General features: G+C 39.7%; 1 protein-coding gene and 1 long non-coding RNA gene across 2 annotated transcripts in view; both read right to left on the bottom strand.

Moving 5' to 3' along the window:
• Positions 1–1,799, bottom strand: LOC128475230 (uncharacterized). The gene is made up of 2 exons (XR_008346478.1): positions 1,589–1,799; positions 1–1,558 (listed from the first exon to the last, which is right to left on the bottom strand). It is a non-coding gene; the product is annotated as an uncharacterized LOC128475230 (long non-coding RNA).
• A 2,202-nt stretch (positions 1,800–4,001) lies between these two features.
• The window catches only part of ARHGEF25 (Rho guanine nucleotide exchange factor 25), a 76,495-nt gene continuing 55,715 nt past the window's right edge, over positions 4,002–24,781 (bottom strand). Inside the window, exons 4-16 of the mRNA XM_053455769.1 lie at positions 19,451–19,572; positions 18,601–18,667; positions 17,377–17,480; positions 16,589–16,658; positions 16,038–16,127; positions 14,217–14,309; positions 13,586–13,636; positions 12,910–12,987; positions 10,464–10,655; positions 8,119–8,299; positions 6,189–6,415; positions 5,186–5,338; positions 4,002–4,704 (exon numbers count right to left, since the gene is read on the bottom strand). Of these exons, the coding sequence (XP_053311744.1) occupies positions 4,600–4,704; positions 5,186–5,338; positions 6,189–6,415; positions 8,119–8,299; positions 10,464–10,655; positions 12,910–12,987; positions 13,586–13,636; positions 14,217–14,309; positions 16,038–16,127; positions 16,589–16,658; positions 17,377–17,480; positions 18,601–18,667; positions 19,451–19,572 (1,533 nt within the window). The 3' untranslated portion in view covers positions 4,002–4,599. The remainder of the gene's footprint in view (positions 4,705–5,185; positions 5,339–6,188; positions 6,416–8,118; positions 8,300–10,463; positions 10,656–12,909; positions 12,988–13,585; positions 13,637–14,216; positions 14,310–16,037; positions 16,128–16,588; positions 16,659–17,376; positions 17,481–18,600; positions 18,668–19,450; positions 19,573–24,781) is intronic.

The raw sequence follows: 24,781 nt of genomic DNA, 5'->3' as shown, positions 1-24,781 counted from the left end.
TGATATACCAAAAGCTTTATTAAGAAACAAAAAAAACTTCAAATTCTGCATTTCCCCCCCGCTGCCCTTCCCACATAAAGTCTTCATTTTATATTATACAACATACAGTTGAGATCAGAAATTATTCCATAAAACATGCATACAAGATTATTATACACTGACCTGCCTGCGGAAGGACAGAGAACAGGCAGGCTATATAAAGTAACAAAGATATTTGGCGGGTTCCCTATGTGTGCTGCTCTGTGAATCCCACCATTATCCTGGTATCCCCCTACTTTACTCTGTGTATATTATTTTTTTAAACAACATGTGGCTCCCACAAACTCCTAATAACAGTGCAGTGGATGTGCAGTGATACCACAAATTACTGTTGATCACCAAAGACAGGTGCCCGTGGCTCAATATATGCCACGGAGAAAAGGCATTCCTCTCTTACATCTACTTAAAAACGCTTCTTACAAAAGAAGATAGAGAAATCACACACATAAGTTCCAGTCGACCTCATGCCGGCAATCTTCACAATCGCACAACCAGATATAGAAATGATGGCAACATCTTGTCTTTTTCGTTAAGAATTCGATATGTACACACTTTCGTCTCACAGAGAAATATGACGCAGATGCTACTCATCCAAAAACATATTAATTCACAGCTGATGGGGCGTCTGATGTTACCCCATACTTGCATATAATCTTCATTTATACAAGTCTCAAGACCATACAAATATTTGTAGATGTTCCCAGCTTGGGAGAAAAATTCCTTTGGGATATGCTTTACAACTTTGGGCAAAAAAGAATAATAATAAAAAAAAACACATAAAAGGTATCAAGAACAAAGCAAAGTCATAACATAATTTTGTTTTTGTAGGTACAAAAAGAAGTCATTTGTTTTAATTAAAAAATGAGAATTTAGAAGAACAACTTAAGTAATGCTCCATCAAGACTGCCAAACTATGGCCTACTGGGAGTCATTGCAGATCAAAAACATTTATGTGCATCATTCAGCCTAAAGATATTTTTATTTTATGCATTATTCCATTTTTTGTCATTTTTTTCTTTGCATTTGTTTCCAGAATCTGAAACGTATGCTCTAGACCAGCACTGGCCCAGACCATGTTCCGAATGTGATTCTTGTTTGGTTTAAAGGATTGTCTCACACATTCGCAGAAGGATCTGTAAAAATGATTGCTTGGTTGGTTGACCTACCTGTGGTCATTAGAGAACACCCTAAAGACTATGTGGGTCTTGGTTAGAGACCTAAGATATACTTCATCCGTGTTAAATCAAATGTACAAGTAATAGCTCTCATTTCTTACTCATCAAAACACAGTGTGGACAGGGCTGTTAATTGTAAACATAGTCACAAACAATTTACAATATCTTTTGGCTTTTCCCAACTCTTGGAAGCCATGTAAACCTTGCGATTAGAGTTGAAGCTGCCCCTTTATTACTCTAGCCGAGCTGTCTAATAGGTGCTGGAGACACCTAGGATAAAAAGCAGTGTCAATAACAGTCATAACAACTATGCATTATCACGGGAAAACCTCAGGGAGCTTCTCCTGCAAAAAGGACTGAGTTGACCGTCTCACTACTATCGTTATGTATTATATGGGGGCAGCTCAGCCCTTTATGCAGGAGAAGCTCACTGGAGTTTGCCCTTTATAACGTATAGAGATATCAGTGAGTTGTACTTTACCACCCTACTACTCCTTTCTTACGGCAGAGAACTCATACAAAGTCCAACAGGAGTGTGACTGTTGATAGTGTACTCTATGTCATTGGATCATCTGAGGTGTGTTCCTGGGTGTGCGACATAAATTAAAATCACAACCCTCTCCATTCTACTTTACAATCTTACAATACAATCTTAAATACATGCAATATTACATACCTCACTAAAAGTCAATTTTAAGTATTTACTGTTATTTAAATGAGGACAAGCTTCTAAATGTGGTGGAAAGAATAACATTTGGAAGAATCAATATTTCTTCCATTTGTAAAAATAGAACCAGCAATGCATTGACGCTGCTTCACACCCACACTGCAAAACTGCATTAGCTCCTACACATTTCTGTCTGGCGCTTAAATACGCATTACATTTTTCTTTATCTGGACACCGGGGCCTCGACGGGAAGTGGACGGTATATGGGTACATGGACAAAGATTGGACTGTCTGCCACAATAAAGTCCATTGAGTACCGTATATTATACTTTTTTTCCCAATCACTATTCTGTTGTATTTGGATGTTTACCCTTTACACATACATGGAAATGTAACGTCTAGAACCCAACATTCTAGGTAAATGTTAAGAAGTGTCTCTGAACAGTTTATGCTCAGATATAATAGCTTGATTGTCAATAGCAGGTTGTGATTAGCAGACCTATTTCACTTTCTAGCCAGCGATGTTCATAAAAATGATTCACCTGTGTCAAATGTTTCTTTTCCCGAGGAGCATTTCGGAAAACTTGGAGAGACCCCTCTGACTCTGTAAACGATTCAAATTGTTTTTTACAAAGGATGAACGGAGAAATACTTAAAACATCATTTCAGAGAAATCACGCACACTGCAAACATAAGTTCCGATGAGTCCGAGTGAGCTGCCAGTGCTCATACTGATATTCAGTAAGTTGGGCCTGTCTGTTGCCGTTGAGGTCTGCAGTTTGACACCCCTGATCTTATAAGTTCAGTTCCCCTGATCATATATTTTCCACCAAGCTTTCACTTTCTGTATGGATCCAAACATTATACCTAGCTGTTCGTCTTACCCTGTCTGTAATAGAGAGGAGTTTAAAGGGACATTTATTCACCCTGCTGCCCTTTATAGCCTGTTGAATAGACAACCGTGCACAGCGGAATTAATTGTTCTCTAACACTAGTGACAATTCCATTATGTAGCACCCATGTAATAAAGACAGGGACAGATACAATTCACGTCAAATAAACCTAGACACCAATAGATGATGGGGTGCTAACTTTAACTCATGTAGGTGGCCTTTCTTAATAGCTTTATGCTTGAGTAAACAATAAAGGATTCATCCAGACATAATCAGATACGCATCTCTTTTTGACTAAAAATTGTCTACAAAAAAAAATAATACGCCTATAAAACATGGGTCATGTATCTGCTGTATATTGGAAAGCGGTTACTTACTCTATACATTGCTTTATGTAGCAGGCTATATATCAGAATGGATGAATTAATATTATTTGGGTATAAATCCAAGCACATGCAAGAGTAGATCAGGTGGTCTTGTAGTATGCTTTGTAACTGCACTGCTTTTCCTCTGTCAAACATACATTGCACATTATTAATACATCTGTTCTATGCCTACAATTATTTGGTTTTCTGCTTTGGGAAATATGGCTTATGTCATTATAATTGCATTTTTTGGACTAAACATGGAACCCACAGGGCTAGAGATATTATTGCACTTGCCACTTCCAACTGGTAAACTTTCACTGTATTTTTCTAAAAATGTTTTAAAAAAATCTGTTAAGGAATACACCATCCGGCCTTGTGGTTTTTGCCATCACCATAAAAGGTATTTGTAGTACTAGAAACCCTTAATGGCTTGATTTTCACTAAAATATTGTTCAGACAATTGTGTTATGAGCAACAAGAAGGCTTCCTACCACAAAACAATATTCAAGGACCTCCATTACATTGGATTACTAACCAAAATGGTACGTTTATTTTCAGTTCTACTTCCACTGGCAAAGTCAGAACTCATCCAGTATATCCCTGACGGGCCCTGATGGTGAGGGTACAGAACACTCAGCTCTTCCAGCTGGTGTCTTTCACTGATTTGTGTGCCCTGACTCAAGGGAGAGAAAGCATATGTTTCAAAAAACAAAAATCAGAAGTGAAATCAAGGGCTCTAATACGGCTTGGAGTTTGTGAGCCTGGAAGCACATGCACCCAAAAATGTATGCATCAAATCATACTAAATTGTCATTCTAGGTTCTCCTAGCACAGCGATTGGGTAATGACAGTTCTACCTTAGAATGCATAGCAAGAGACCCACATTCGGCAGGCTGGATGTACAACCGAACACAAATTAAAGTCACATTCCTTCAAGAAACCCACCCTGGACAATAGGCAAAGTACGGTAAAATGTGTCACAACAACCCCACATAAAGATAGAAGTGTGTCTTTACATGGGTACAAGATATGATCAAATTTAAAAGAATATATTTTCCATTACATCAGCCAGGAGTTTGGGAACCCTTTTCTTCATAAAGCCATTAGCACTGGACCATCATTCTTCAGCTCTGGAGTTCATTTTAGCAATGCCCCCCCACACTTCGGTAATACTAAATAGAATGTGCCATTAAGTAACCCAAGCGCTATTAGGAACTGCTAACAGAGTTTTTGTCTAATCATTGCTAATCAGAGCAGATTTTCAACTGCTTCACCAGAAGTCTTTGAACGGACAGAGTAAAGGCAAAATGGACGAAATCCCTTCTCTTCAGGATAAGCGCAACATCAACGGTGGAGCACACAGAGTTTCTGGTCAGTGACCTCAGGACAAGGTTGCATCCTGCTCCTCTTCTTCCAGGAATAGTTATAAATACAAATCATTTACAACAGGACATAGCTCACAGTTCATCCTCATCCAGCTTGGCCAGCCTTGGAGTAGGAAAGACAAGTTCATCAGACGGTGAGGCATAGCCTGGTAACTCACGGCCTAATGTGCTTTGCTTCTGGAGGAGACAGAGATACCTCTTGAGTCTCAAAAATACATGAGTGAAATGTTTTAATATCACATGCCACCTTAACCAACCAATCCTGCATTTAATATATTAGAGGGAACCACTAAGATTGGTGTTAGTTGCAAGTAATTAAACTAATTTAATAGCCAAGAGCTTTAAAAATTTGTGATCTAAACCAAATACAACAGATGATAACTTGTAAGTGCAGCATTGCTGGCAGCCAATCTATATACTCAACAGCATATAATGTAAAATAGTCTATAGTCAGACCAATACCTAAACATATCTGGGCTTCTGCAATCTTAACCTCAGCTTCACTTCAGCATATTAATCGAAGATTGTTGGTGTTGGTCAATGTTGCAAGGCTTTTCATATTAATTTCACAGTTGTCATTAGCAGTAATTGACTGTGAATATTTATAAGTTCTATTTATACACATAGAGTTTTGTTGAAGGGTGTATGTATTATTTACCCGACTGGTGGGGTCACTTTGTGGAGTTCCATTTGAAACTGTAGATAAGGACGACTCTGGATGGTGTTGGAAGTCAAGGTTTATATGCGCTGGGGATATGACGGTCGACGAAGGGTGGGCATCTGAATAAGAACTCTTTCGTGTTTGGTGAGCCTTTCAAAGTAAAGATTAAATTAATCCCTCAGATAAAATTCCACATAAACACTATACAGCCTTTTTTAGCTAAACATGTTTTAAAATCCAGAAGTGTTGTGTTATTATACTAAGAAAAAATATATTATTTTCCATAGAATAAGACACTGTCCCAGGGCTAACATAAAAATATGTAATGTTACAGAAGCTTTCGGGACCCCGGGGGTCTCTTTGTTGTGTGTTAACCACTTTAGGTACATTTGTATCATGTATCCGGATGTAGTATTGCTACATTTACCATCATATACTGCCACCTTGTGCTCAAATATAATAATGAATCTCTTGTCTAGCTCTTGTAGAGCTTTAGCGTCTAGCATGACCTGTAATATTTCACTTCTGTCTAGGACAACAGTAGATCTCCCATTGATGAGGCTCCAGCTGGAAATGATGGAGCCAAGGACAGTTGTACCAACATGTAATTGAGCCAAACAGTTTCTACAGGAAGCAAAACCACATGAACCACTACTGTATATGACCAAAAGTATTGGGACATCCCTCCTAATATTGGGTTTAAGTGTTTCAGTGACACCCATTACTAACAGGTGGATGAAATGAAGCATATAGGCTGCCATCTCCATAGAAAACATTGGCTCCTTCTTGCAGGAGAACAGCTATCCCTTCATAAGGTATATAAGCTGGGGAGTTGAAATGGGGTATACCTACCAGTCGTTCTGAATCCTTATACAAGCAGGGAGTTGGGGTAGAAAATGGAGCAAGAGGGATTTTTCCCTTGGAGATGAACAGACCCTTATAAACAGACACATATGAAGTACTCGCATTGTCTTCCTTTAAACAAAAAGGTTCTGTTTACCTTGTTTCCAAGATGCCTGCTGTCTGGTCGGGAGTTGGTGGGCATGTATAGGGATGGCAGGGAAGAATTGTAGGACTTGAGATTGGGGACTTTATTTCTGTCCATAGATGCTGAGGAATGTGGTCTCAGGCCACCACGGGCAGTTTCCATCATTTGGCTGTTACATGCTCGCCCCAGACTGTTGGATTTGCTTTCCCGACGCTGGTATTCGATAGGTGATTGGAGGGCTGGAAACAGAATATTTGAGATAAGCCTTGGCTAAGACAACTTCATATCTACCACAGCAGCCTGTCTGCAACAAATCCAATCATCCTTCAGTTGCCTGTTCTCTTTAATTAACTGATTGATATTAAGAAGCAGAAGAAATATTACTTAATTAAAATACAGGCAGATGATAAGTAGGAGTCTGAGCTTAGAGTAGTTCCAAAACCCATGTGATTTGTAATTAATTCACAATTCCTGATAGCAAAATGTATCACACATTATTAATGCTAATTTAATAGTGCGTGAAATTACAGTATTGAAATAACTATTTTTTTACTTTAGTTTCATCAATAGGAAAGGACTTGGATAGAATCCAATTCTGTTTGTCTACTGAGAATAAGGCTAGCTAGACAACTCTGGAGCTCAATTAAGCTAATGCGTGAGCTTCAGCAACGTACTTGGTTTGGTCTGGCTTGAATGTAGGGAGAGGAGCTCAAAATGGAGTCAAGCTAGAGCTAGCCGAAAATACTCCCTCCTCTAGCAGTGGGTTGCATGGAGCCATTCGGGATGTGTACAAGGACCTTTGAGGGGCTGGCTGCGTAAGCAGAGAAGGCACCACGCTAGCCTTTTTCTTTAAATTAATTACTTTTTCCATATATGATAGAATAATAGAATGAACATATCTCTCAGGTTCTCATTGGGTTGTATTCACTAATGGACTACTGGCCTGAGAATACCCTCAGAGGTGAGATGTTTATCTGGGAGTATTTAATAGACTTGTGCACTTGGATTTGTACGAACTTGCTGATTTCATTAATTCATACGAATGTCCGAAAACGAGGACGCCAGAATATTGAAGACGGATTTGCAGAGAAAGTAAAGTGCCCCTGCCCTTATCTTTCTCCGCTAATCTGTCTACGATATTCTGTTTTCCTTGAGTATTTCCTCAAAAGAGCTGAACCAAGAGCGCACCACGGGGACCGCCTCTCGTCCGTTCCTCCAATCAGTGTGCGCGGAGACTCCGCCCTTTTGGTGAAGTATTTCGATAACGGAGCTTACACCAGGGAGAAGCGTACGAAGACAGAAGAAGAGAGAGCGTGAGTGAGGATGAGTGACAAAGGATTTTGTTTCCGAAAAAAGCCCTCCAAATTTTGTCTGATCTGAAGCGCAGATGTGCTGATGTGCAGGTAATGAAATTTGTTGTCTGAAACTAAATGGCCCAAAAACAAAACAAAAAATGTGTCCATATTGTTTTTGGTCCATTTGCACAAGTCTAGTATTTAATAGAATGTTTGGAGGCTCAATGTTAAATTAGAAACCTACTAGAAAGCCTCTTTAGCAAAGACCCACAGGAGTCCAGCGTTGAAATCCGCTAAACAGTCTCTGCCCAGCCACTCATTTCTGGTGAATAATAGCTGAATTTTGCTTTTGTTAAAATCAGTATAAGTGAATTATACATTAAGCCAGCTCAAGCCTTCTTGCTGGAGATAATTGCCAGCATATCATCATGAATAGGTCCCCTGCAGCTCTCCCTCTCCTGCCCCTTAAGTGACCAATGTAAGAGATTGTCACCATACATATACAGAGATTACCATACATATTGGTGTGGCTTGCTCCAAATAGATTTATAAAGGGCAGTGAGCTGGTAGAACATGGGTGGGGAGCAGGGCAGAGACTGTGAACACTGGCAGTTTATGACATTGCAAACTGACATATAAACACTCACCATTGAGAAAGTTACGCTGACTCTCTAGGATCTGTCCGATATCTCTGACCCAGGCCCTCTTGATCTCAGGGGTGGATGCCTGCAGTATGTAACGCACCAAGCTTCTGTCTGCACCGCGTGATGTCAGGGCAAATTTACAGGGATCACTATCCACAGACTCTTCAATGCCAAGGCAGCTTATCTGTAACATGTTAATAAGTAAGCTGTAGTTGGTAGATCTACATCAGTTAAACTATTTCCACACATCTCACCTCATTCCTAGTCAAAAACACACAAAGCTAAAGCTTTTTCATTAGACTTGTGCATTCGTATTCGGGCAAACATGAAAACGAACATGAAGAGTGCGTCTTCGTTATTCAGCCTGAATACCGAAGAAACGAACATGGTGGCGGCAAAACGTACACGAAGACGAAGACTGCACTTCATTGGTTGATGGCAGAGGAGCTCCCAATAGAGTCGCTCATACAGACCTTTAACTCTTGGAGCCAAGAGGCCAAGTTCCGCATCAAGAGTTAAAGGTCTGTACAAGCGACTCTATTGGTTGTTCGTACGGATCTTTAACTTCTGGAGCAGATTGGTCTCTCCAGGCGGTGTTTCGCCATCAGGAGTTGAAGGTCGACACGAGCGACTCTATTGCTTGGGCGTATGGACCTTTAACTCCTGGAGCAGTGTGGTCTCCCCAGGTCGAGTTTAGGCACCAGGATTTTAAAAGTCGCGAAGACTAACATGAAGAGTTGGCTGGCACCCAAGTCTAGTTTTCATAAACTATGGTTTAAGCATAAATAAAACAGATACATGAAAAGGACCTGTCATTCATCAGCATTACTCTACACATAATAAATCTACTCACATGACTAGCCCATGTATAGATCAAAATATAACAGTATCCTGTTTTATCGTTCTGCTGTCTAGTGCATTTGCAGTGTTAGCAGTCCCAGAGGTTGTGATAATGATATAATGAACCATACGCCGCTTTCCTGATGACGGGGTTGAGATATGAACCATAAGTGTGGTATGTACCGTAATTTGGACAGCACAAAATATAGCTGGAAGGATCAGCTGAATGCACCTCTGGTTTTAGTATAAAAAGCATTCTTTATATTTGCTCTGAGAACATAATAAATACGCATAGAAATTGATATTAGGATCTACAGGAATATACAATTTAGGCTATAATTCAAAGCATCAGTATTTCATAAACTGCAGATTACAGACACAGGAGTCTAGTGCCACTAAAGCCGTAAAATAGCCCTTATCTACCAAGGCCGTGATGTATGCCGACCTAGGCGGACTAGGCCAGGTCCAGTGGGAGCAGCAGTACCTCTGGTACAAAACCGAGGGCCAGATCATCATCTTGGGTGATCAAGCTCCCCAGTGTCCCGCCAAACAATGGGTTGGTTACAAGGGAGATCTTTGGTCTCCCCAACCTGATCAGTATGTGATCTATAGGCAGGCCAATCAGAGTGAGAAGAATGGGGAACAAAATTTGTTAAAAAGTGTAAAAACACTTGAAACAGCCTTGGTCCTTAAGGGATTAAAATAGGATTTGCACTGGGTTTTTTTTTTTTGTAAAATATCTAACACTTTGGTAAAAAAAACATGCATGCTGTACACACAGTGCATTCACTTAAGCAAGTCTTAATAATAGCACAACAGTTTTCTTGTCAATAATTCATCTGTCTTAATGGTCCGGAGCCACTTAAATACATTACACAGAGAGCAGTACCCTGGAGAGCCTGCTTTCTTTGGGCTGCTATAAATTGCTGTGTGTTTACTTCCACATGACTGATCATTTCCTCAGGCTTACAGGTGGCAAAGTGTGGGTAAATGGCGGTCATCAGAATGATGGAGAGGGCATGAAGGAGGGGGGTCTATCCTAGTTTAAAAGATACACCGTTCCTCTCCAGCAGATCTTTAACCTTTTATTTGAGAAAAACAGTAACAGGAAGCAATTCATCTGCATCATTGCATTAATAGCCCAATAAAGTGGTGTAATCAGGGTGAGTCACACTTTTTTACTCTAATAAGCATTTATTGCCCCTTTTAATTAAGGCACTCAATTAATTGGGGTTACTTTATGGAGCTTGGAATATGGAGGAGAGTTCATAAGGAATAACTCAACCATCATACATTTATGCATAATGGAAGGCCAGCACCATCTACAGGAGGAGTGGGCCTGATTCTGGATAATGTATAGTTAATTATTTCTTGAATGTCACCTCTGCTCCTTTACGGATTGCACCTAGGGACTGCCTGCTGCCATTCTCAATGGAACTGCTGGTAAAGTAGATATGGAAGACACAGTACCATGCCATTTTTAACTTTATTAGTTCGATGAAGCTTACCTTGATGCTGTTTTTAAAGATGTACCCTGGCAACGAGAAGCCTTTTTTCTTATCGATGGGTTCACTGAAGATGACAATTTGTTCAAAGAGGAAGACCCTGCGCTCCTTGCTGCGTGTTAGGAAACTACTCTCCTGTTCCTGCACCACAAACGTGTCTTGTTGTAAAAGCTTCCCCTGAGCTGTAATTTTTCCCTACAAATAAAAAAAAGATGTTATTTATATGTAGAGTTCTTCCTTTTCAGTTGACATATGTGAGACATTGAACTTTTTGCCAAAGCTCAGTGAAAAGAGCAGAGCATGAATGTTTGTTTGACCTGTAAATACTCATATACCATGATGAGTACAAACAATATTTTCACAAGACCCACCAAGATCCGAGTTTTCATATCATATACTGTATGTACTATAGATCTACCCTATCTATCTATATATATATATTGTTATATTTTGACTGAAATGTTTTAACAATGCACAATAGTTACAAATTAGACGAATAAATAGAATAAATAGAATAAATAAGGCGTAAAGATGGAAAAGATATAGGTGCTGGCTGTAGTTTCTTAGTGTCCATAAAGCAAAATATTTAGTTGTGCAACATCCATTGTGCAATTCATTCAACTATATACTAACACAACCTATGTTACCTGCTATTTTTTATATACCGTATTTGCTCAATTATAAGACGACCCTGATTATAAGACGACCCCCCAAAATCTGAATATTAACTTAGGAAAAAAAGAAAAAGCCTGAATATAAGACGACCCCAAAGGAAAAAAGTTTTACCAGTAAATGTTAATTCATGTAAACTATTTTTTTTAATAAAAGCTATGATTAAGAAAAATATTTTTTTTGTTTTTATTTCTTGTATTTTCCAACCTGTCCCCCAGTTACGCACATCTGCCCCCAGGCTTGCCACTCCAATATGGCACTGTGGCCCATGATACGCCTTTTAACCCTCTATATGCCACTGTGCCCCATGGAATGCCTTTTGACCCCCTATGTGCCACTCTGCCTCCAGAAATGCCTTATACCCCTATATCCCATTCTGGCATTTAGGGGGTTAAAATGCATATTATGGGGCAGAGTGGCATATAGGGAGGTATAAGGCATTTCAAGAGGCAGAGTGGCATTAAGGGAGTTAAAAGGCATTGTATAGAGCACTCTGCCTCCAGAAATGCCTTATACCCCTATATGCCACTCTGGCATTTAGGGGGTTAAAAGGCATATTATGGGGCAGAGTGCCATATAGGGAGGTATAAGGCATTTCAGGAGGCAGAGTGCTCTATTAAATGCCCCCTTAACGCCACTCCAGAAATGCCCTATGCCCCCATTTAACACACACACACACCCTATACCCCCATTTAACTAACACACACACACACACACTCTCTCTCTCTCTCCCTCTCTCTCTCACCCCTCTCAGCCCTCTCTTACCGGTGCTTCCAGCCGGGGCAGAGGGTTGACGTTGCCTTCCGCTGCAGCCGGAAGGAGGTGTGGCTAGCAGCGGGGGTTGTCTGCGTCCGTCGCGTATACTTTCCCCGGCTGTCAGAGATCAGAGTTCCCCGCACCGGTGCGGCACCGGTGCGGGGAGCTCTGATCTCTGACAGTCGGGGAAGGTCTACGCGACGGACGCAGACAACCCCCGCTGCTAGCCACACCTCCTTCCGGCTGCAGCAGACGTTGTCTACGCGGATCGCGTAGACGTCAACCCGCTGCCCCGGCAACACAGCAGGAAGCACCGGTAAGTGTGTGTATGATGGGGGGGGGTGAGACAGGAGGATCCAGGTCCCCTGCAGCGGTGCGGGGGATCTGGATCTTAGTCTCCTAATCAGACCTCTATTTGAGGTCTGATTAGAAGACGACCCCGAATAGAAGACGAGGGGTATTTTTCAGAGCATTTGCTCTGAAAAAAACCTCGTCTTATAATCGAGCAAATACGGTATATAGTATTAGGTAGGGCACATAGTAGAAAGAAAGTTAAAGAGTTATAAAACATTGAGGAAAGCATATGTTGCCTTTCATTTGCGTCATTCCTAATGTTACAAAATGAAACTAATTCTTAATGTTATAGTTTCAGCCGGAATATCACTGAGCAATTATGCATATAACTAAGACCACTTATCCAGGCTAGTAATGATAGAGCCTGACCCTATGGTATAGCTCCACTTCAAGATGTTGAATAACGATTGACACATCTGTAGGAAGTAACATTTCAGATCCACAGACCAAATTAAACACAATTTCCAGTCTGCAACTTTGCATGTGTAATGTATAAATGCAGATTTGACGGCAATCAATGCTCTTCTATGGATTTTTGTGACTATACCATTAATTAGCCTTTAAGTCAAGAGCTAGTCAGAGGACAACATATTTTATCTTCCGGTTCAAGTATCGAGCAGAAACATCTACAGTCTGACATAACAAGTTATATATCCCAGACACATACCTCAAATCCCTGCAGTCGGCCAAGATTCATCATGTCATTGCAACGTTTGGGTACAAAGCACATCACCTCGACTGCTTTCTGCAAAATAAGGTCTAATGAGAATATATAGTCTTGATACTTTACACCGGGATGGCAATTCACTACTGTATTTCTAGAAATGATTTTATGTTTGTTCTGTAAAGCATGGATCATATGGTTGTTGAAATGGAGGGTATTTACACATAAAAGAAGTAACAAATTGGTAACAAAAAGGGAAACCATCACCGACTTTAATCAATTTATTAAAACTACTTATAGGTTTGCTGTTCCTCTGTCAATAAGAAGAATTGTTTTAGAGATATTTAATACTAAGGAATCGTTTTAAGTTTGGAGAGGCCAGGATCTGCCACAAAAGGTGGTAAAACTAGACTACCCAATCAGTTTCCCGTCCTGATGTTCTCTCCTTTTCCCTCACCCAATTTTACAAAGGGTGCCTTAATATGCACCTTTGCACATTTTTTGTAACCCCCCCCCAAAAAAAAAACAGATAAACAATCCCTGACACTCATTTCAGGCTACAGCTGATACATAAAGCATATCCAAGGCTGGCATGGATTTAGTTAGGGTTGGCACTATTATTCCTCCTCCCCCATGTACCTTTAATTCATACATCTCAATATTCATATACTAAACTTACCTCCAGTTCTGATGTATCTTGCCCAGCTTTGCTATAATACTTGAGAAAATCCTAGTTTAGCAAAATAATAAATAAAAAAAGTAGTATGAATTTTTTTAAACAATTAAACATTTATTCAGATTTCTATTGATCTTGTTATGAAATATGTTAAATATTTTACCTAAATACATGCTTTAGTAGAACATTTTGTTGCGATTCTTGTGCATGTCCACATAATCTAGTGTTAGAATCTGCTCCATTAGACTATCTAGAGTAGAGGTAAGGTGGGAACTGACAGTAGAGTTTCAGCTCCCTGAATTCATTATGCGTATAAAGGGCCATCTCTACAAGAAGGGCTCCGCTGGCCCTGCATAATGCATAATGCAATCAGTGAGGTGACTTTCATGAAAGTTCATTAATTCAAACTGGCTTTCTCCAAAGCCAACCACACTATCGTTGTAGGTGAAGCTCATTGGGGTTGACTGTTTATAATCCGGACAAACACCAGCCAGGCAGCTATGTCTTTAAAATGCTTACTGCTGGCATTTGTGTTATTCTGTAATGATCTATATAAATGGTTCGGAAATTAAGAATTTGCCCCGATTCCATAAGTCATTTAACAATGGGCAGCACTTTGCTAGGCGCCCCATACCTTTAGAAGTAACTGGTACTTCATGATCCTCTGCACCGGCTTGATAAGTAGGTCATTGAGTTGTAGGCGATGTGACAGCTGTTGCCTCAATTCCTGTGTTTAGAAAGAAAGGACTTGATGTACAGTGTGTTCTCTTTACTCTTTCTAATCATAGTTAAAATGAACTGACAGACTGATTATAATATGCAAGTATGTTTCAGCTACTGGGAGCATGCTGTTTATACATTTTCCTAAAATGTAAATACTTTTCAGAAGTGCTAAAAACATTTCGCCCCTATTACATATTCATTTGGTTTTACTCCCTTTTGTGCCTTGTTTTCTAACCGGCGGTTATATACGAGTGTGTGTATTTTTCACCACGCTACCTAATTTTATGGTGTCCATTTTCCAACCTTCTAATATGTGGCTTTTCACAATGCAGCACTGCGGTAATATATACTTTAGGTAAAACAAATAGAAATATGACTTCTATTTGCCTATCCAGGTTATTTTCCTTTTCTAATGTCCTGTGTCCAAGTCATAGATCCATGGATTGCAGGAGAATAGAAAGTCTTTTTTGATTGTGTTGTACCATTTTCCATCATGTTAGTTGTTACCCTGGGGAAGTTTATACAAGCGTTGCCACACAACCACAAAAACCCAAGTAACAAAACGGCAGAATAAAATACAGTATAACTGCCAGTGCGAAATTCTTGAGATTGGACAATTAGTATCAGTGCAGGGGGCTTTAATATTTATTCTATTCAATCATGCTGTTACCTTCAACTTCGGTTACAGGGGATGTAGCTGGAGATGGATTTGTGATATTAGGGATGTCATCAGTATGAAAATTACTCAAAAACTTTACTATTTTTTTTACCAGGAATTTAAAAGACCATACGAGCAACTCTATTGGTTGCCGGCAGGGGCCTCTTCTGCCATCAACCAATGAAGTGCAAGTGCAGTTCACTGGTTGATGGCAGACGAGCCCCCTACCGGCGACCAATAGAGCCGCTCGTACAGACTGGTGCCGCAGCTTAGCTGGGGAGATCACTGGTCTCCCCAGGCCAAGTTCCTCCGTCAGGAGTTAAAGGGCCGTGTGGGCGACTCTATTGGTCTCCTCTGGTATCAACCAATTGGTTGATACCAGAGGAGGCCCCTGCAGGCGACCAATAAAAAACATGTACTTATAGACTGTAAGCTTTCAAGGGCGGTGTCATCTTCTCCCTATGAACCAGTAGTCTTCAATTCATCTGTCAATGTTATTCAAAATGTTATATACTGTCATTTTTAATGTTACAGTTAATTCTCACTGTCCCCCTATTGTAATAGCGTTACTGAACCTGCTGGCACCATATAAATAAAAGTAATGTCATTTACTTTAAATATTTAGATGCAACGATATCTCAATAAAAGTGGCCCTGAAGGATATCATGACCTCAGCTTGACAAATAATGGCAAAAAGGAAACTGAGAGACTCTTGTAAAGACGAGAGAATTGTGCAGGAGCTACTTAAATGAATTTGAAACACTTTGCTGTGCTTTTAGCATTAGTATCTGAAAACTAAAATAGATGAAATAATCTACAAAAGGATGGCGGTCATCTTAGAGATCTGCATCAAATAAGGAATGCCCTGGTAGTAGTAGTAAATGTAGCAATGGAAGGGGAAGCAGAATTCTGGAGGCCTCTGTATACCAGAGCTAGGATTTTACATATGGCGTGGCAGGGCTGCAGTTATGATATGTGAGAAAGATACACTTTATTATGTCCCCAGTGCACAATAGCACATGTTTGGCTGTATTAAGTAAATATACAATCCGCAAGGGGCAAATAATTTCTTACCTCGAAGTAGGTGTCAATATACTCAGAAACAATGTGCTCAGACTTGGGTTTGTTCTGACAATACACCACATACATGTGCAACCGGCGCTCCTATGCACAGAGAAAAAAACTCAGGTCATACAAGACTTAATTTTTTTGAGACCAGCACAGTACTGTATATCACTGTAGCAAAAAAACAGGGCAACCTGCGCAAATTCAGCTATTGATGGATGGCAGGAAACCTAGAGAAGGACATTGAGTGTTATGTTCAGTTAATAACGGGATGTCTACCGCTAGCAGCTGAACATTTCTGTGGCCACCAATCTACTCATTCAACTGAACCTAAAAACCACTTCAACTCTAAAACTACCATTCATGTCTCTCAACACCTTCAGCGTGAAACACTAGGGCTTTGACAATTCTGTTCTGACATTGTTCATTCTGTGTTTTCGTGTGAGCTACTTCAGAGCTTTAGAAGGCATTTTAATAATAAATGAATGATTTTTAAGACATAACATACAAACATACAGCTTTGAAGAACACATACAGGATCCAGGTTCAGAGGGACTTACATGCTTTATGAAGAGATGTGCTAGTCTGTTCGGCTCCTCAAGGCACTTTTGAACTTCGCCTAGAAAATAACTGCAATGACAGAAAATAAAGAGTCAGTCTTGGAAACATGTACAATATCATTAATACTGACAGCCTCTGCAAAAAAGATTTTAAAATGTATTTCTTGTTATGCCATCACATACCGGACCTTTTGTAACAATAAATCTTGCAAGCAAACTTTTTGAAAATGTAAGTCGGCACACAAAAAAGCATATATATAAATGATTTCTCTTTAGTGTTAGATTTCATAATTCTGTTCTGTTATTATGTTGTTTTCGCTGTATATAGCAAGTCGACTTGGAGTGAGAATTTTATCAGGGTCTCGGTATTGGACGCACTGAATGTCTTTTCTATATTCCAATCTGGGACTTTTAAAGGCCTAAATCCAAATTTGACCACCACCTTACAAAACCTAGATTTGTATGGGTTGAGGCCTAAACAATCTATCATATGACTTTACATATTAATTCCCTTATAACTGAAATATGTTAAGCTGGGAACATGACCTACGCTAATAACATTTCTATTAACTTCGTGTATAAGTAAAACAGATTTACGTAAGGGGATCATGTAAGACGCTGTGTTTTGTTAGGGGAACTTTTATCTATGCTCACTTTTTAAACAGTCTTGAACCAAGTGTTCCAAATATTGGACCCCCCATTGAGTCATCACTTACAGGGTCTTTTCAATCTATGTAATAAAACAGTTAATATGGGGGTGTCAGGGGATAACTGCTTTGCTTCCTTACTCTTTGTGCCAGTCAAAAATCTGGTGAATATTTCCGAAAACAATCTTGTCCTTTCCCTTCATATCTTCTGGAACTCCTTGTGTGTTCATGGTGGCCATGTAACCCTACAGAGAACATGTACATTTTACATGTCAGTCTTATGTGAATCATCAATGTTACTGTATTAATAAAAACACCAACATATTGCGCAGCCTATGTTGCCATAAAACAAAGTCCAACTAACTAAATCTAATCTAAACTATGTTTAAGAGGAATGTTCTGCAAGTAGGCATGATACTCCTTTGTACAAATTGACTTTACTTTTTAATTCAATAAAGATTATCTACAATTTTAGGGGGGGTTACAAAATCAAATAAATGAAATCATTTCAGCATTAAAAAGGGGAATGATAATTCTCTTTCTATTAACTTTCAGGAAATCCACAAACAATTAATTACTTCTCCTATAAATTGTGTTTGATGCTGCTTTCTCAGTAACAAGCTGGCCTTGAGACCGTGGGGTAGGCGGCATTGTCTTCTGAAGTCCCACGTTATGGCTGACCTTGCTGTTATAAGCGAGGCCCAGGAACCAAATAACACAAACATCCCATTCACTCCATGAGGTGACACGCATCCCAATGGGCTCGTACTGAAATGACATGCTGTAGAATCTCCCCTTCATGTTCCCACTTCCTCCCTTCTCCAGCAGCCCAATTTCCTGCTTGTGTTGTGTCAGCTGGGTTTTGTTTATCTCCGTTCATTATTAGTATTTTCTGAACGAGTAATCAGAATCCTGCTAATAAGCTTTTGAAAGGGTAATGTTTTGTTATGAACTTTGTTCCAGAACATTAGGCATTCAAAGGGTAACTTTAGACACAGCTTTGGCTAGGCCAATATCAACCCCATCTAGGACCTCTTCAAATTAGTCTTCTTTGTGCTCTACTCCTAACGGCTCACATTTGTATCTAATATATATATGCGTGAAAAAGTGTTTTACTATAGACAACTTTGCACCAGACCTGACCGTTATACATAACCCTACTGTACTTAAACAGGATAGTCCCAAAAGGTCCAATGAAGCTCAAATGTTTATTTGTGCCTCAGCCCACCTGAAAATCCCACATGATTTAATGTACTTAAATTACTTTTTTATATTATACCTGATGCAGTTACCACTGCTAATAGAGTGTACCAAAATATCTCCCTGCCATGCAATCATACAGGAAAAGACAGACTGCGGAATCACCTCCACTATTTGGCGCAGGTCTTCCACATACATCTTCTCGGTTTCTATCAACTCCATCAAGACATACCTGTGCAGTGATAAGAGCAGATGTTGTTATAAATGCTATCTCCTTGTTTGGACTCTCATCTGGGGGGGTTCTAGGTTTTGTTTGTTTGGGTGTTTGGTAATTGTTACATTTTCAAATGATGTATTTAGCCAATTATTATTTGAAATGATCACAGCTGAATAACCAATGACTTCATTCTCTTCGACTTCCTTCTGTGACAAAGTATCTCAACAAATTTAGGTAATTCTGCCAAAAGGAAGGTAAAATACTTGGCAACCCAAGAAAAAATGTGGGATAGAGGCCTCCAAAACAGATGAGACGCATATCCTTCATCACCTTTTCATTAGATAATGAAAGGAATTGTTTTTCTGTTGTGCTCTACCCATTAAAGAGAAATAGCTGCCTGATTAGTCATGAAGTCATGTTTTGAATGGAAGCCAGAGGCTGATTAACTAATTAGGAAGTAAATACTGATTGGTCGTGTCTACAAAAAAAGACCTTCAATTTTCACATGGCAGGGAAAAAGCTGGTGCCCCTCTTCCTCTGTACTTATCTGCATCACAACACTTCCCTCCATGTACTTAATCAGTGACACCAACTGTGAGCCTCCGCTCAATGCATTAGGTGGTACCCAATGTCCCATAACCAGCTAATCTCTTGTGGTGCACAGTGACCAGATAAACCCTGCCTTTTCTTTAGATACTTGAGGTGTCGTTTGTCCAAACAGTAATAAACATATATAAAACACATGGGTCAGAAGCAAAGCTAACATAGTACCATCCACTCTAAAAATGACTCACTTACATACTCTTTTCTAAGGCACTCTTCCTTTCTTCTTCTGTTTCTGCTTGGGGGATGGAGGGCGCAATGGAAAGCTCTGATTCAGGAGAATCTTTGCAGTCTGAGAGGTAGGAGGTATTTGGATCCTAGGGAAAAGAAAAACAAAAAAATGGATGATATAATATGAATGTATTCAAAGTGAAGGTCCTTAAAGTGGGGCATGTCTGTACATTGTTATAGGTCATCTCCCTACTCCCTAAAGTAAAATATGTGTTTCTCTTGTGGACATTTAACCCTTTAGCTGGTGCAACAGCCAATGTGAAAATAACCTGAATTCCATGCTGGCAACTCACATAAGGAGACAGATCCTTACTGGAAACCAACACGCTGTGTATAAATTATATACCTTTACATTACCATAGAGAACCAAACTACATTACAGAAGTCGTTTGACTTGCACCTATCTCTGCACACACAAATACACCATTCACTGCTTAATTGCCTCTTGGCCCCATGCATTATTGATCAGTACATAAAATATCGCCAGTGTAGACATTCTGGTAAAAAGGATCTGTCAATTAAAAGCAAAAAGGAGCTTGTGGGATTGATTGAGCAAAGCCTGGCTAGCTTACTCATAGATTTTTTCTTTTTTGCTAAGAGACTTACAATATAACGGTGTTATTTTATAGTAAAATCACAATTTTAATAGACGTGTGCTAGTGTAATGGTGTAATACATACTGTCCTGGTCACATACCCGTGAATGCGGGTAATTGAACCCACTTAATTTCCTTCCTAACCCAAAAACTCAAAGTGCACCTGTCACTTTTACTACCTAAAATTAGTGAATAAAGGATACATATTTTGTAGGTGCCATGGCTTTTAATCAGGTAGATTTAGGTCTATCTAGATCTAAAATATTGTTAGTAATACATTTCCATTCAAATGCATTGGATATGATATTATTCTACTAATAAAACCCTTCTTCCCAATCAGTAATTCAGTTAAGACTTTTATACTTTTAACTGGTTGAAGGGTTTAGAAGAGGAGAAGCATTAGAGAAAAGAGGGGATTAATTAATAGGTGCACCAAGGTATTCCACGTTATTCTATAAAATAAAGAGCTGGAGGAAGAGTGTCTTCAATACACGTAGATTTTTATGAAACTCCATTTCCTAAATAATAATAATAATATTGGTCATTGTTTGTTCATTTCATCTTTTGTCTCTTCTAAGTGCCCTTACAAACCTAGCTGGACTCATGGGACTTGTAGGGCCCTGAAAAGAATAATGCCAGTGTATCTATTTAGTGAACCCCTACTGCTGGCACAGGATTTTAAATATTCAGATTTAGGGGAAAACCATACCAAAGTTGTTTGTTGGCCAATGTCAAGAGATGACATTAGTGGACTAGTGGTTAAAACCACTAGCCCATGCGGTGGACTAGAGACAGACTGTCTGCCTAGAGGTAAAGTGAGGACTCCTGGCCTTGGACCTATATGATGAATTATACATACTGAAAAACAGCAGACACTGTTAAGAGAGAACACACCTTCACAAATTGTTTTTCAATTTACAGTAAATGGATTTCGTTCCCTAATTGTGATGATTTCAGTATAACTTCAGTATACTTATACAGTATAACCGTCCTAAATCATGGGACATCATGGCACAAGAATGGATTCGACTGCTCAAAATTTGGTGATCTAATACCTTTTCAATAGAACATTGGTTTGTCTGTTTGACGATTAATATTTAGCTGATGTCGGCAAAGTTAGATTAAAGCAAAAAACTTTTTCTGGGATGAACAGAAAAGTAATAACCGTAGGACATATGTGTACCCCATAAATAAAACTCTTCTAGTCAATACTTTTACTAAGCATGATATCATTGGGAGGATTTCTTGTCTCTTTGCCTTGCTTTTTTCTGAAACTATGTCCAGAAAAATTCAGTCCTGTAAATTTTGACTCATTATGGAAGTTTTGTTCTGGTTCATCAGTTTTCAGGGTCACAGTAAGGGTTCCTCAACAGTGTAGGTTTTTTTCTGGATTTTCTCACAAAGTATCGAGAGTCCCTTTAGGAGATCCTACACACCACCCCTGATTATGTGTATTGAGGACTGTTTACTCTAGTTGATAAAGATATGCTTACTTCACCCCTGAAACTTCAAATGAACCACATTCTACAAAGACTGGTTAATATGCATTCAAACAGGGATATCAGCCATAGCATAGCAAAAGCACCAATTGGGAGTCATATATATATGATCCTGGCAGTGTAGAACAGGGCGGAATCAGCTCTCGACTGTGTGACCCTGAGATTTTGTCCCCTTCACCCTGAGACCCTGAGATTGGGGCACAAAAACCCTGAGAGTTCCGGACTTCAGCCTCAGCTGCATCAAGGCACATTAAGAGATCATGAACATATTCAAGGGAAGGAAGAAACGTTGATTGATACGGCTACTTAAAATGTTACTGTTCTTAAAAACTACAGGGGAAAAATAACTATTGTTACTACGTCTCCTACTATTGTGATCTATTTCAGAGAAAGGAGTCGTCAGTATATCAAGTTGTTTTGCAATTGTCACACTGTTGTGTCTTCACCACGCAGATCTTTATCAACATGGAAAGTTGTGCCTTCTGGATGTTTTAGCATTTGGAATTTAGAAAGGAATGGAACAGGAATCAACAACATACTTCACAAAGATAGAGCCCGCTGAGACAACCGGATTATGGTCACTTGTTTTTAAAAAAGCTGCAGCTTAATACCAAAGAGCAGATGAACAATGGTGACCACCTCCTAACTACCATGAATAAAATACCTTGTATGTTTTTTTTTTAGAATGCCTCTAAGATCAATAATTATATGTATCCAATAACATAACTTTTCCAAGATGGTGGAGCAGTGCCATGCGTACCACTGACGTGTTGGACTACAATTCCAGCTGCCAGGATGTTGGGAGTTGCAACAAGAGCAAGAGGGTAGACGTATACAGCTTGGCATTTAAGTGCCAGACAGCGATGCAGCAGAGTATTCAAGACACCTAGAGAGCTTCCAATGATTTCGCAATCTGCCTTTTTCACAACGAAGAATGGTATATGGAGCCCACGAATAACTAAATTCTAATCATCTTGGCCAATGGTAGAAGTAGATTATATTTTTTTTGCGGGTAATGAACCGGCCTATGATCTCAGTGTAAAGGCAAATTCTGATTAAATAAAACACTGTAATGCAAGGCAAATGGTAATCATTTACCTGCAGAAAAAGCACTTACAGTGATGTTGCTGGGCTTGCTATTTATAAACCACATTTGACTATTTGTGAACAGCATTTATTCCAATCATATCCTCTCCCCCTGATGTTTGATTGTAAGCCTATTTCTTGCATCGAGTTATATTCAGATACACAGTCCTTTATAAGCGTATACATTACTGTGTCACTTTTATGTCATGACCCAGTATGCAAACTAATTGCTTTGGAACGGTAGAATCCATTTGCATACCAGGCTGCAATCATTTTAGAACCCAGACATTGAGGGCAACAAATAGGCCAGGTATTCTGTATACCTTTCATTAGACAAGTAGTCTATTAATTTTTATTAAGGTACTTGTGCTCAAACGGGGCTTTCCCAGAATTGTGGCCCTCAAAGACTGATGTTGTACAGCTCTGCTATATAATCAAGTGCTAATTAAATGTCTATACCTTTGACACAGAAGAAAAAACCAAAAAAATACACAGGAGCCTTCCAAACCACATTTATACAGTGTCCAGCTCCTGAACCTTACCCATACACACAGGTAGCAGTGTCTCACACCAAGAACCATTCTGAGGTGACCACATCACTTAGACTTGCTGTCCAACTAGACAGCAGTCCACATGAAATCTACTGTAAATAAAATGATTTTGAGCACTTGCTGCTTTGGAAATGGATCTCATTTTCTTTAGCATGAAAAGATGCTTAGTAACATAAATAGGGTATCTAAGTAGGAGAGCTATGGAAGATCATGCTTTTATTATATATTATGCATGGTCAGCTTGTGTACAGTATGCAGGAAAACCGCCTCTGTATGAGTGCAACCGATTGTCCCGTAAAAAGCTCTGTTCTCAATGTCCCATTTTAGTATTCAAAGTTAATTTATGCTATTAATTTACTAAATACTATTAGTTACTTATATTGCTGTCTTCTGCCTGAGATATTATTGGGAGCAGATGTGACCTAGGAAGGATCTACTACCTCTATGGATTCTCTCATCTTGTGCTGTGGAAAAGGGTACTATACTGCACTTGGAAGTGTGAGTTTATATTTTTATGTTTTAACATTGTGACAAACCCTATAGCATGAGGGCCATACATGTCACTTTTAGGGGTCCTAAGCACAGTCCTCTAGGGCAATCAGAGTCAGGAACAGCAGCTTTGAACAAAACAGCGCTTTATTTTAACCACTTAAACCCCAAAAACCAAATCATAAAAAGAAAACCTAGCTCCCTTGGAGCCCTCTCTAGCTGAACTATGCTGGTCCAGACTGACCAGCCTAATCACCCACTAGCTCAACCTCCCAGCCAAACCCAGCTACGCCAGGCTCTGGAAAACCTCCCCCAGACAACACACAAAATGTCCAGGCAGGTATTGCCTCACTTGGCTCCGGGATGGTCCTCTTGTGCAGGGCCACTCCTTGCCCTGGGAGCTCAGGGAAACTTCCTCTTCCCCCAACAGTCTCCCTGAGTATCAGGCTCCATAGGTTTTTAATGCCCAGCACCTGTGCCTGACACCAGCCCCATAGGAATCCCGGACCGGATCCTGCAGACTTCTTGCCTCCTGGAAAACCCGGCATGGAATTTCCACAAAATGGGGAAACGGAGCATTGGCCCACCCTGCTCTCCAATTGCTCCACCCCAGGGACCCCTATGTATAATCTGCATAGCAGCTGTACTCATATATATATATATATGTTATATATGATAGTAAAAATACACGCCAAGTTATCTTTCTGCCTCATACACTAAAAACCTGCAGTTGGCAGGAAAGAGTCAACTATTGGGCTAAAGGGATACATTTTCTTGAAAATCCACTCAGGCCCAAGTAAGGGCATCATAAAGGCCCCCAACACCATTTACAAGCAAGAGAGACTACCCTGGGTATTCACTGTAGTTTTTACCCTGCCAGGGACCATGCCAAGGGCACTAGTCAGTTGTCTATACTGCCAAATCCTTTGAAGCCATTCCCTCTGCCAACATCATCTCAACTAAAACGTACAGCATTTGAAGGTGAATTTCCATCCTTTTTCATAATTCATAATTATCTGTGATTCAATCCTAAAAAGTAAACAAAGACTGATAGACATTTAGAATGCTGATTACC

This window comes from Spea bombifrons, chromosome 2 (genome assembly GCF_027358695.1).
Source record: "Spea bombifrons isolate aSpeBom1 chromosome 2, aSpeBom1.2.pri, whole genome shotgun sequence".
Lineage (NCBI taxonomy): Eukaryota > Metazoa > Chordata > Amphibia > Anura > Pelobatidae > Spea > Spea bombifrons.
The sequence above is the reverse complement of the archived record's forward strand: the minus strand, read 5'-3'. Positions and strand labels throughout refer to the sequence as shown.